General features: G+C 36.8%; 1 protein-coding gene across 1 annotated transcript in view; it reads right to left on the bottom strand.

Annotated features, from left to right (window-relative positions):
- The window catches only part of MINDY2 (MINDY lysine 48 deubiquitinase 2), a 30,995-nt gene that overhangs the window by 8,320 nt on the left and 9,361 nt on the right, over positions 1-13,314 (bottom strand). Inside the window, exons 4-8 of the mRNA XM_085070756.1 lie at positions 10,913-11,071; positions 9,960-10,062; positions 9,267-9,409; positions 2,011-2,184; positions 870-1,043 (exon numbers count right to left, since the gene is read on the bottom strand). Of these exons, the coding sequence (XP_084926882.1) occupies positions 870-1,043; positions 2,011-2,184; positions 9,267-9,409; positions 9,960-10,062; positions 10,913-11,071 (753 nt within the window). The remainder of the gene's footprint in view (positions 1-869; positions 1,044-2,010; positions 2,185-9,266; positions 9,410-9,959; positions 10,063-10,912; positions 11,072-13,314) is intronic.

Below are 13,314 nucleotides of genomic sequence, written 5' to 3'. Positions count from 1 at the left end.
ATTCATAGCTGCAAATGGGCAGGCTCTTAATCCTGTTCAGCAGGTTCTTCAGTTCCTTCTACCTTTGGCAGCCAGCAGTAATGAATCTCTGTCTTAGGAGTAGCTACTGCTGGTTCTATTAAAGCAACAAGCAATGCAAATAACACAACTTTTAACTGTCAAAATTCTTCTTTCATGCTTAACAAACTTATCAGTTAGTGGTTCTGAATTGCTTCAGGCCAAAGATGCAGGCTTTATACAGATTATTTCTTACATATTTGTAAATAAAAGTTCTAAAAGTCCTCAGTAGTTAAGAACTCTAAATCCAAAACACCAACTTAAATATTGCCTCTTGCACAGAACATTCAGTTAAATTGCATTTCTGCATAGACGTGTGCATGAATCACATTTTCAGAGCATTTTGAAATCAGTTGCTCAAGGGAATGGCACTGGGAGAAACTTAATTGCCTTGTTTGGAACAACTGAATAGACTCACATGAGACTACAGACTGAATCACCTAAAAATGTACAGCAACAAAGTCCTGCAAGACAAAATAAAGACAAAGCTTCAACTACTATCAAAAAGTTCTTATTTGAATGCTCATTTGCAAGGAATGTAAAATACTGTAATACCATCTTTGTAACCTGACTTGTAACTCATCCCATCGTTCCAACTTCAGCTGTATAAATGTAAACCCTAATTTAGAAGGTTAAGCCTGCTTTAAAGTATTTGTTTGCAACTGCTGTGTCTACATGCATACTCCAACAACTGTAGCATATTCCTAAAGATTTCTATATTCACCTCAGTCTGAAACATGTACAGATGTGTCTGTGCAATTATTTAAACTTTCTAAAATTTATTATTATGTTCTGTAGTGCTGTTTTCTTACCTGGACCTGAGCAGCTGCTTGTTCTTGCTCCTGGTAGTACTGAGAAGCTCTCCTGTCCTCCTCTTCCTGGAGCTTCTTTGCTAGCTCTAGATCACTGATTCCTTCTGGGATCTGTTCCCAGTTAATCTCTTGATTCTGCTGCTCTTGTTGTAGAGACAGTGCCATCAGATAATCCTAAACAGTAAACCTGTTCATTAATGCTCTTTCACACAGAAAAGAGAAGTCAAGTCGTATCAAGTGAATTTTTCAGCATGTGCAGCTACACAGCACCATCACTTTTCTCCCAGCCTTATCTCCAAATGGAGAAAAGGAATTTGTTTCAGAACCTGTCCTTAACCTCACTGCAGAAAGGCTGAGAGCAGCTGCTCCACATGTCTGCTTTCACAATGCTTAAGCTGCAGCACAGAAAACACAAAAACTAGAAAAAATTTGCTTTCAGGTCTAAATTCCATAATCTGGACAGCAGCAAATTATCTCTGTCAGATTTTTATTGTGAAAGAGAGGCAGTGCTTCAATTTATTAAGAAGCATCTTACTCATTTTCCCCCAGTATTTATAAAGCATTAATGGTGATTATTACAAACTTATGCTTGTTCAGAATGTAAGACTTCCCAGAAACTTGGTGTTGCTCTGCACTTACGCATTTACTGGTACAACTCAGCCCCACCTCAGACATGACTTCTGCAAACTCTGTATCTCATTAAGAATAACAAACACCCACCATGACACAAATCTGCTGTGGGGTTTGTCCTATGTTCAGCCAAGTGGGCAGCAGAAGGCAAAGTTCAGCTATGACAGTATTAATGAGCTGAAGGGAGTTTATTATGTAGGAAGAATTTCCAAAGTGTGCTTCTGTTTCCATACAAAAGGCAGAGGTAATATTTCACCTGAGTGAGCATTTTGCAGAAATAGATTCTGAGAGATTAAAATCCTGTTTTCCAAACAAGTCAGCTGGTCTTACCTTTCCTCCCTCCAAACCATATTAAATACTTTCAAGTGGCAATTTTGGGAACCCCAATCTAATTATCTAAAGGAGTTTTATAGTCCCACATGTGCGTGACTGTACACACATACACATCTGTGCAATTAAATATGACTAAAAACCAGTACTAATTGATGATGGAAAGGCAGAAATCCAGTACCTGATCTATTTGATCTTGCTGCCCTCTGTAGACAGTTTCAGGGTCTGATGGAGGCCGCAGGTGGAATTCAGAGTCACAGAAATTCCCGTCACCATCAACATTGTGTAAGCTTTCCCACACAACCTTCTCTTCTGTAAGAAAGCCCTGGTCTGTCACCAGCAGGTAAAGCTGACCCTATACAGAAGAACAAGGAGAACTTGTAAAACTAAAAATATTACTTTTTACAATCTAAGTAGCAGAAATGATACAAGTGTTGCATTCCAATACAACATTCATTTAGAGTTTTTAGCAAGTTTAATAATTAAATGAATCAGCATACAGCATTAAACCACCAGATACTAGTATTCACAGCTAAATTAACAGCCACAGAATTTCTGTATTCCATCTTGCAACTCTTCATTCTTAATGGAAGTTCATATTGAATAGAAGTTAATATCAGACATGAATATATTAATATGAACCAATATATTAATATATATCAAGCTATATACCTTGATAGATCTTTGGAAACACACCTAAGAAGTATACCAAAAACTGGCAACGAAAACTTTAAATCCCAGGACCAATCACGTTAAATTCCAAAGGCAAGATATGGAGACAAAGGTGATCTTTCCAAACAATCCAAGAGGCATTACCTCAAAATAGCCACATCTCAGACTTCACGTTTTGGAATGAGTTTTGATAGAATTTGAGGTCTGTGTCATTTGAAAGCTCTACATTTAAGATTCTTGCTATCGCTTGTCACCGATAACTGCTTTTGTTGGCATTTTAGTATTTTTACAGTTTTGTAAGGCCAAATTTCTTGATTTCAAAGTCTGAAATTATAAAATGGGCTGGTCTGGAGTGAAGGAGACTATGCTAACAAGTGCAGATACCAAGGTACTGAAAGGATGAAACGTAAGCTTAGACTGAAGGATTGGGAGAGGAGCTGAAATCAAAGGGAAATTACCACAGTAGGCCCCAAGTAAAAGCAGATAGTGCTCCATGCCCAAGGGACAGCGAAGCAGCACAAAATACCCCTGTTTAAATTTCCATTTAAATCAATCCATTTACCTCATCCTACCCTTTTTACCATGTTTTTAGAATTACACTCCAAATGAAGAATGTTATTACTGACCATACAGCACATGAAGACTGTAGCTTCCATTACTATTACTGAATTTACCAGATCAAGATACTCAATACAAAGCTTGCAGCAGTGGTTTAGCTGTAAAAATCAAAGCAGTTTATTGTGATATCCACAAAAATTTGCTATTTGTATTGCAGCAGCACACAAAGGGTTCTTACAGATCGCTGTGCTGAAGTTGTACCAAAGCAAGAGGCAGATCCTGTTCTAATGATTTTTAAGGCTAAACAGGCAAGAAATTAAAACATTGTCCATATTCAACACATACGGAAGGAGCTCCCAGACTTCTCTGAAGTCATTAAATGACTGTCTAAGCTGAAATTCCAACCAGCTCTCGTCAATCCCTCTCTGTTTACAGCCACCCCTCCTGGGGCTGGGAGGTCACTTGATGTAACAAAAATATTATTTGAAGACTCACATGCAGCAATTATTCCAATATTACCTAATACCATAACATGCACTTGTACACAAGGTCAAAAAGAATGGATAAAAAACCCAAACCAAAACCACACAGGTAACACTACTGCATATTCAAGCTTTGGAATGGGAGTTAACCAGCACAGGGGGCCTCACAGACGTAAATACAATTGTCAGAGACAAGTCTGATCACATCACATGACCTAAGAAATCATCTTTCCCTGGGAAACCTGCCTTAAGCACTGAATGATACTCCTGACACTTAAAAATCACCTGAAGAAAATAAAAGGAAGTAATTTCACAACATTTCCAGTTTGCACAGAATACCTATTTCACAGCATTTTGTATATAGGAAGTCTTCAAAAAGAGGAAAAATGCTAACTTTTTTTTCCCTATCTCCAACCTATTATAAACTTAATTTTTCCACACACAAATATTAAGATATATCATTGCCTTTATGGAATTAGAATCTAGTATCTGTCATCTAAGGATGGATTAAAGCTAACACTTGTTTGAAATAGAGACCTGTTTCAGATCTTAACTAAAATTCATATTACTTTGTAAGAATTCCTCGGCTGAACAGCGATTGTAAAAATGTCACATTAGAGTAAACAAAAAAGAAATGTAACACAGCTCCCTAATGAAAGGCAATAAACTGCATTAGATTATCACCACATTACCTAAACACCACTGCAATCCCAATACCAGTTGAATAGCTTAAAACATTCCGCTTGACTTGACCAAAGCTTAGCAAACCAAACACAAACTCCCTAGTAACTGATAAGAGACAGAGTTCCTGTTTACATTATTCGAATGAAAGAACAATGGGAAATCAAAGATCAGAGATCCAAAGGCATCTTTCCCTTGTTTTTTACCAAGTTCTCTCATCTCTACACCATATTAGTACAATTAAATTGAAGGCCACAAAAAATTAACAACCAGGACCCTCATAATATTGCCAATATTCATGGAGCTTTTGGCAATAATTTCATACACAAGGTAAGAGGATTTGTCACTTTTGCTGTGAGGTGTAATGTAGCCTCTAATCATGGTTTTATTCCTTCTACTGGCAACAGAGAAACAGAGGCCCTGTATACAGGCTGGCTTTGCAGGCTCAGTTTTAAAGCCAGGCGTGTTCTCTTCCCACTGCTAAAGGCACAGGCACCTTCAGTGGCACAGCCAGGTTCCAGCAAGGACACCCTGAGACATGAGGAAACCTTCTATCCTCTGACCTTGACACTGCACTGAGCAAGGCCATGCCTGGTGCCAGGAAGGAGCCACCCTTCCCTGCAGCCCAGAGCCCGGCTGGGCCTGGCTGAGGGACAGGGACAGTGACAGTGACAGCTCCAGAGTGAGCAGCTCTGCCAAGGGCACAGCTGGGCAGCCAGAGCAGCACCCAGTCAGGCAATGAAGGTAACCTGTGTCCCTAAAGTGCCTTTCAAATGCCCCTCGCCGAGAACAGCAGTGCTTTGCAAACTGTTTCTACCTTCAGAAAAATCTTAACTGGCCATTTCTATAGTGTTACCAGCTTATCTTTTAGCTGTGTTTTTAAATGTGGGGTTTTTTTAACAAATACCCAGTCTCACAGGTTAACACTGCTCCCCAAAATACCAGCACATAACAGACAGCAAAAATACCTACTACTAACTGTAATCAATAGGGAGTAAAACAATAGAAGCAAGGCTTGAGTGCCTAACTATTGTAGACATAGTTTACTTTAATAAAGTTATGAATAATAATTTATCCTAAGAATCCATATCTAGATATTGTAGACCAATGCCCAGATTTTATAGTTTCACATATAAAAACCTTGAAATAAAGCTGAGGACAAAGCAAGATTACTCTCCTGAACAGGGATCTCTCAGTCTTCTGGTCTGCACAAAAAACCCTCTCTGAAATGCACAGATATAGGCTACAGGTGATGTTACTAGACCTCCTCTCCTTGGATAATTTCATAACCAGATTAAATAATTAAGATTAGTGTTTTTAAACTACTTGTTTTAATGCCAATTACCAAATTTCCAGCAATTTAGAAAACTGAGAAAGAAAATCAAACACCTGTCCAATAACTTCATACGGTAAAGACAAACATTTTAAGCCTTATGTTTTAAATAGTATGTAAATATTCTCTTGGACTTCTGGATCAGATCCCTTCGTTTTTGTGAAGGTGTTTTAAGTTGATGAATGAGTGTTTTTTCAATTTTCTCTAACAGTGAAAACATTCAGATATACTAATATTAAAAAGATGTTTCTAAAAAGTATATACTATTGGATTCAAAGTAACCCTCAACATAAAAACTATGCACTTACTATGAAACTGAAAAATAAATGTGTTTTTAAGCAGTTATATTCATTGTCTCTACTGTGCCAATCTTAAATGCCCAAGGAAAAAGTGCAATTATCATTATGAAATATACTTTGTATTGGAATAAAAGTATCTGTTGAGTTCTGAAGCAGAAACACAACATTTATAAAGTAGAAAACACACATAAAAATCCAAACAGGTAAGTGTCTTGATACTTTTCAGTAAAGAACACAGGTTCTATTACAAACAAATCTGTGGGAAAAACGTTCCAACTGAACTAAGATCTTCTTACCAAACTGATCCCCTCTTTACAGTCCTGTTTTTCCTTGATCTAGGGAATTATCATTTGATGTATTTATTATCTGTATAATGAAAAGCAAAGGCAAAAAAATAAAACCACATTTTTAACTGCTGAAAATTATTACTGTATAATCACATGAGCCAAGACTATTAGTATGCAATTAAAGGGACAGGAAGTAGAAAAAATTATTAGTTGGGCAAATGGACAAGGTATTGAAATCCAAGTCCTTTTAGTAAAATATCAGCCTTAAAAAACCCACACTGCACTTAAAAGATATCCCCAATGTACAAGTCACTCTGTCAGCTGTACATGAAAGCTGCCAAATAAAAGTTTAAGCATTAGCTTAATTAGAATAATAATCACTAATTATCCAAAGTGTGTTTCTAAAAATATACCCATTTCATTACATGGACATAACTTATTAAATGAGTAATTCCCTTTTGGTTAACTTTGTAGCTGCTTTAAGTTTCCATATATTGGTTTGAAGGAGAAAGAGGGAAAGGCAGTATTGGAGAATGACAAAATAACTTCATCATTCTTGCCCTAGAAGTTCTACACCTCCATTTTCCCTGGCACATGTTGTGTCTCCAGTTTTCCCAATAGATGGACTTTTCTCCACAGTCCAGCTACTGCTGACTATTGCTCAAACTGTGAGGAAACTCCATCTGCAGAGTGAGCATGAAAACCAGGAGATGGAAAGAGTGAAGCAGTTGAAACAAATCTCAACTCTGTAGCAACAATGCATTTGGCACTCACACGAGTATCCCGGAGGTCCAAAAATTTCTGGAGAGCTGATCTTGGCTAAAAGCCTAAGTTAAGTCTATTTCTGACTTGACATGAAAGACCCCCTAGTTGTACAGCTACTGCAAACAGCTGGGTAGATTAGAAGCAGACAGAAGAGTTACTGCTGGCCTTTAAATATCAATTTAAAAATTATTTTCTCTCTTTATTAAAAAGAGTTTCTTGATATCCCAAATTCTGTCATGTACCACTCACCAGAAATCCAAATCAAAATGAACACTGTTTACAAGCAGTAACTTCAGGAACTAAAACACGTAGATAACATGCAAATTTAACACTAACTACAAGGGAGCTCCCCATAATGACTATGAAAAACAAGAATAATAGCCTCTATTTCAAAACTTCACATTTCAGAATTCTAAGACTTCTCAAAAAGCAGAAGATTAAAACCACTGTGACTCAGCAGCAACAAACTGTAAATATACAAAGAAATAACACTCTTCAAGTATTTTAACTTTATATTTCTTAGGACTTGGATTTAGTTCTTACAGGTAAAACTCAAGACAGATTTTTACTCACTGTCTTAACATGTTCTATATTATAAATATTGGTTAAGGCTATTTAACTCATTGAGGTGTTGCATTTTATAAGGAACAAGTATCTCAACTGAGAAGTACATGCTTACAAGTATGAAGCTGATAAAGAACAGACAAACACACATCAGGTTTTGGCTTGGGATGCAAAAGACTGCAAACAGTCTATGTTTTACAAAACTAATCTGTATTTAGAATCCAGAGGTTGAAGTGATACTCACTGACTATATTTAATACAAATAATATTTTAGAATTTAGAGGCTTTAATAAGAACCCAAAAATGCATTATTTTCTGGAGGATTTATGCATTTTATCTGGAATATCCTTTAAACAAAGTAAAAGAGATATCCTGCACCTCTAGGTACCATTTGTACCCAGGAAGTACAGCTGTACTTCTACTCACTATTTTCTTTTCAAAAACCAAACTGTTCTGAGGTTGGGGTTTGTTTTTCCCTCCACACTCCATAGTGAAAGCCTAAAACAATGTACAGGCTTGCTTCACAAGCTACCACCAGCTAATCCAAGAACTAAATTTAGAAAAGCAGAGAGGAAAAAAACTATAGTTAAAATTTTGATTTAAATTAGCTGCATCAGGAAGTGTCACATTTGACCATGAACAGATATATTTCACAGCTTGTGGTTATTAAAATGGAGGAAGGGAGGGGAAAGATCCTTCTACTTGCCCTACTGCTTTAAGGCAGTGGCATTGTACACAGATTTAAAACCGATCTCAGATGTACTCTAATCAAAAAACCAAATGTGTTACCTGCTTGTAAAACTAATCACTATTTTTCTGTTCAGACCTTTAGCTCAGCTTATAAGTAGTTACTCAAAATGCCAAAAATAAGCATTGACAGTCAAAATCAACAGAAGGGGGAAAAAAATGGCTAGCAGTGATAAATAAAAGTGTCACCCACATGAGGTATATGACATTATCATATAATGGGAAAACCACTAGTTTCTTAACTTTTTTGCATGTTAGAAACTTCCTTTTTTTGCTTTTATTACCATTATTTGTAAGTACAAGTGTACATGAAATTAAAGTCTTAATAAGTAACAGAGCCAAAATATAATTTCAAGAGCTCTATACAGGGTAAAAGCTCATACACTACCATCCTAGCAAAGGTAGTTTTTTTAGAATGAAGAAGCTCCATAAATGAATGTAAACTTGCCAAGCCAGATTCTCCATTCCATGGAGGAAGGAGTCCCAGAAGCACTAACCAAGCTGACACTTGCTTTTTGTATCCTGAATATGCCTTTCACAATTCCCACAATTTTGCTTCCCCAGATTCAGACTAAAAAAAAAAAACCGGAAAAAAACACTGTAGTTCATCTCAACTTCTCCAAACGTTTGAGATTTTGAACATGGACTTATTCATCTAGTGGCCCAAATGTAATGCAAAGTTTTAGATCCTCAGAAACAAGAAATTAAATAAATTAACCTTATTATGCCAACCACAAACTGCAAGAAAATTTAAGCCCTGTAAGAAGTGTATGCAACTATACATAACAACAAAGAGTTAACACAGGGAGCAAATTGAACATAAAGGGAAAGGCTACAAGAGGATTTAAAGTAGTAATGGATCCCAGTATCTAAACCACTGTAATCAATAATTCCTAAGATATAGTTGCTACAGACCTTACAGTCACTGTAAGCCATATTTACATATAACAACCTGGAATTTAATTCTATTTCAAAACAATGAAAAAACATGATTTGCTTTGAAACGAGCACACAAAACACAACAATAAAGACAAAAAGGTTGAAAGTACCTTGTATTTGGTCATGGTGCTAAAATGGTTGTTCCTGAAGAACACACAAAGCTCTCCCTCCTGGACAGCTGAAGTCAGCTCACACAGTCCATGGTATGTCAATTGTGTAGCTGTGTTATTTAGAAACTGCTCAGCTACAAACCCTGCAAAAGCAACACATACTGTTATGTGTGTCTATTACACACTTGCTAATACAAGACCTGGTAACAGTAGTAGTATTTTTCCTATCTCCCCCTACTAAGATGCCCCATATTGCCACAAATCTTAGGGAACACATTCAGAGAAGGAACAACAAGTTTCAAAGTTCCAAAACCACAGCATTGTAGACCAACCTTCTTGTGTTCAGAAATGCTATATCCACTTCTAATATTACTGATTTTTTCCTTGTTGTAATGGAGTATATAATTCATATTCTAATTATAGGAGATAATACATAGCTGAGTTGAAATCTGAATGCTGCCACAATAGGGGAAGTTCTCATCAGCTTTTGAAAAAGTATATTGAATCAAGAGAATGCACCAGAGAAGCTGAGAAGACAAGCACAGTGCTGTGTGCCTGCCCAGGGAAAGCAGCTCAGCACACAGAATGCAGCTCTTCCCACTTGTATCTCTACACAGCATGACCCACATGGAAAATATGTAACAGATTTGGTAGGGCACATACTTTGATAAAGCACAGAAAAACATTACCCACCTTCACTAACCAGTTCACTGTTGTCTGACTGTTTACAAGAAATTATCTTCTCCACCAGCTGATTGTAACTGCAGTTCCCAACTGCTTTTACTATGTCAGCAACCTGCAGCAGGAAGGAACAACACAGAGGATTTACCTTTGCAAAGAACAGAATATAACTGCAAGCCAATGGCAATTATTGTTAAGACAATAAGAATTTGACAAAGAGATGATGCTATTTATTAAGAATGCTTAAAAATCTAGGCCAAAAAGTTTTAGCCCAGAGTGTTGCACATTTTGCTGTCTCAGATTCTGTTTTAAATCCTTGAGTTGCCCTTAGCATCAAAAGCTAAGGCAGACAGAGGAGGGAACAGGGTGTGAGTTGGATCAGCTGGGCCAGGGTAAGAGAACAGCAACTCTCACCAACAAGGCACGAAAAGTAAAACTCTTAGGCATTATTATTCTAGCCAAACTCACCAGTTTCCCTGTTACCAAACAGTACCACTTTACTGCTTAATAAATAATATAATTAAAAATAAATTATATGCTTGCTAAAGATGCAGTTCTCTCCAACCAGTTCTACCATCCTCATTTCTCAATAGCAGTGACTAGTAAAGCAGAGTTAAAGAAAGGAGGAAAGTAACTTTGTATTCCTTCCAAGTGTTCTCTAACAAGCTTTCAAAAATGAGGACTGGAACATCGTATCTGGCAACTCGTTACCCCTCAGAAAAACAATTCTCCTTTACAGAGTCACAGAAGGCTTTTAAAGTAGTTTGACTATAGACCCAGTTTTGTCAAGTTCCTGCACTAAAAAACACACAGTCTGTATTCACTTCTCAATTTCTCTGACTAGATTTAAAAAATTCATTACTGTAATCATTATTGACCTGTTAAAATTCTGAAATATCTCCCCTCCCACCACTAACATTCAGAATAACTTTTTTTTTTTTAATAATTGAAACACAGTAAGTTACCTGAGGGTCCACTAACCATCCATGGTACAAGGGGATATCAAGAAGATCAAACACTATGCACTCAGGTGTGTATTCAAACACTCGGACACCTGTGAACTTCACGTTGACATCCAGACCCGTCTGCAACTTATGTAGAATTGCCATTGCATCACTCATATTCTGACAGCAGAAGGAAAACAAACAAACAAAAAAACAACAGATGACCAAATAGAGCTTTGTACACTTGGTGGTTACTTTTGTAACCCTTCCTTATGTGGTACTCATCAATTCAACACTTCAAAAAAAAATTTTAAAAGGGTAAATTAACTAAACAACTGTTTCAATGCCCATTCATTATACACATTCTCACTGTGCCAGAAGATACAAAGATGAAAAGTAAGAATCTCCCTCCAATCACCAGTATCTGACCATTTCTTCTACACCCATAAGCTGCTTTTAGGCAGCTCTGATTGCTTTTAGGTCTATTTCCCATAGCCACAAACCAGACGTTTGCAAGAAAACTGAATCTTCAAGGGACTTTTCTTGAGGTTTCTTCTCCCCTTTTAAGTCCTCCCTTACAAGTCAGGCTGAAGTACCTTTCACTACATAATGAATGAACATAAAGATCTACGCAGATCCACTTGCCAACCCTAATTCCAGGGTTCAGTGCTTAGAACTGGAGCCTTAATTGTTCACCACTTTTTTTTCCTCTCATAAAAAAACATTTGCTACCTTATTTTGGGCATACCTTTAAATGGCCTGTAGATTCTACTGTAGAAACAAGTCATGAAAGTAGCACTTATTATAGTAGTGATCCCAATGGAATCCTAAGGAGAATTATCAAGTTATGAAGTTCCAATCACAGAAAGGAAAGATGAGCCAAAGAAAACGTGCTTTGTGAGACAGTTATCTTGAACCAACAGGTAAGAAAAAATTCCTGACATGCAGGAAAAGGAATTTTCCACTAAGTGAGAAAAGCCCACACAGAGTAAGATCAGAATGTCTGTGCAAAAGATTTGGGGAAACTGAGGCACTTTTTTGTTTGTTGTTTGTTTGCAGTGTTTTGGGTTTTGCAACAATCTGTTGCCTAACAGGAATTCAGGCTTACAACAATGGGAAAATAGCATGACAAAGACCAGAAGTACAGATTGGACAGGACATGGAGACAGCAAAGATTCACAGACTAAAACCACTGATGGTTAAAGACAGTTGCTTCTGTTGTCTTCTGATCAGAATCTGCACTTGAGCATAGCGGCTATGAATGAGAGAGTTTCAATGCTTACAGCCTTTTAACTGCACTGTTCTGTCAAGTTTCTATGACCAGGAATGTAACAGGTCCCACTACCTTTCCACACATTGCTTCATCCTAACAGACAACTTTGCTATGTCACAAGATTCAGAATTTAGCAAGATTTAGAAATAATTCTCAAGACTGGCTTCAACTTTTAGGTTTATATAATTTTAAAAGCAAACCAAAATACCTTAACAAGTACATGTCATTAGTAGAGACCAGAAATCAAGCATAAAAACCTGTCAGAGGCATTTTGAAAGAAACAGAAATTTTGCCATAATCTTACTCTGCTAAATGAGTAAGAAGTCCATAGTAAGTCAGCACTAGCCATCCACAAATTCAGATCATACATCTATGGACAATAGCTTCATTTATTTTGCAATGTTTACTTTGCAAACAAAGCAGGATGACATCAAACTGGCCAGAAAACCACAGAAGTTTCTCACTACTATTTCAACATTATCCCTTCTACTTTAGCTATTTCCACACCTTCAAAACAACTTAGAAGATTTCTATAATTGAAGGTTTCTTTAAAATTACACAGGTAAAAACCTGAGGTATGTGATATTCATGTAGTAAACCCATATATCTGAGCATAAGAAAGCTATAGAGGTTGTACTTTCACCAGGCATAATAGTTTTCATCACCCTCCTGAAAGCTGATTATAGCTATAACCTTCTACAGCACAGAACTGTGTGGGAAAAAAATAGTCAATTTTGTTATTACAAAAGTAATTCCTATAATCTGATACAAATCAAATCTCATTCAATTTGGTTTTCAGCACTGACTGAAGGCAAAAAAAAAAAAGACCTAAAAACAAACAGAACTATCTTGAAACCTTACACCTATTAAAATATTCAAATCACTGTTCTATGAGTAATCAATAAACCAGCTATGACTACATACAGAGCTTGAAAAATTTGCTCCAAGAAAAATATATACTAAATCAGTATCTTCTTAAACCAATAGCATTCTCTATAGTATAGAAAGACTGCTGTGATTACACATAAATAGCAGCCAGTACAAATGATATTGCCTTTCATAACATGGCATCAGCCTCTTTTTGTCTATGAAATTAAGAACAGAGATCTCTCCTTGCTCAGTTTGCACCCTCAGAGAAACTTTGGCACCA

This window comes from Lichenostomus cassidix, chromosome 10, assembly GCF_008360975.1.
Source record: "Lichenostomus cassidix isolate B80296 chromosome 10, HeHo_3.0, whole genome shotgun sequence".
In the NCBI taxonomy this organism is placed as follows: Eukaryota; Metazoa; Chordata; class Aves; order Passeriformes; family Meliphagidae; genus Lichenostomus; species Lichenostomus cassidix.
Note: the sequence above shows the minus strand (reverse complement) of the source record. Positions and strands in the feature narration are given on the sequence as shown.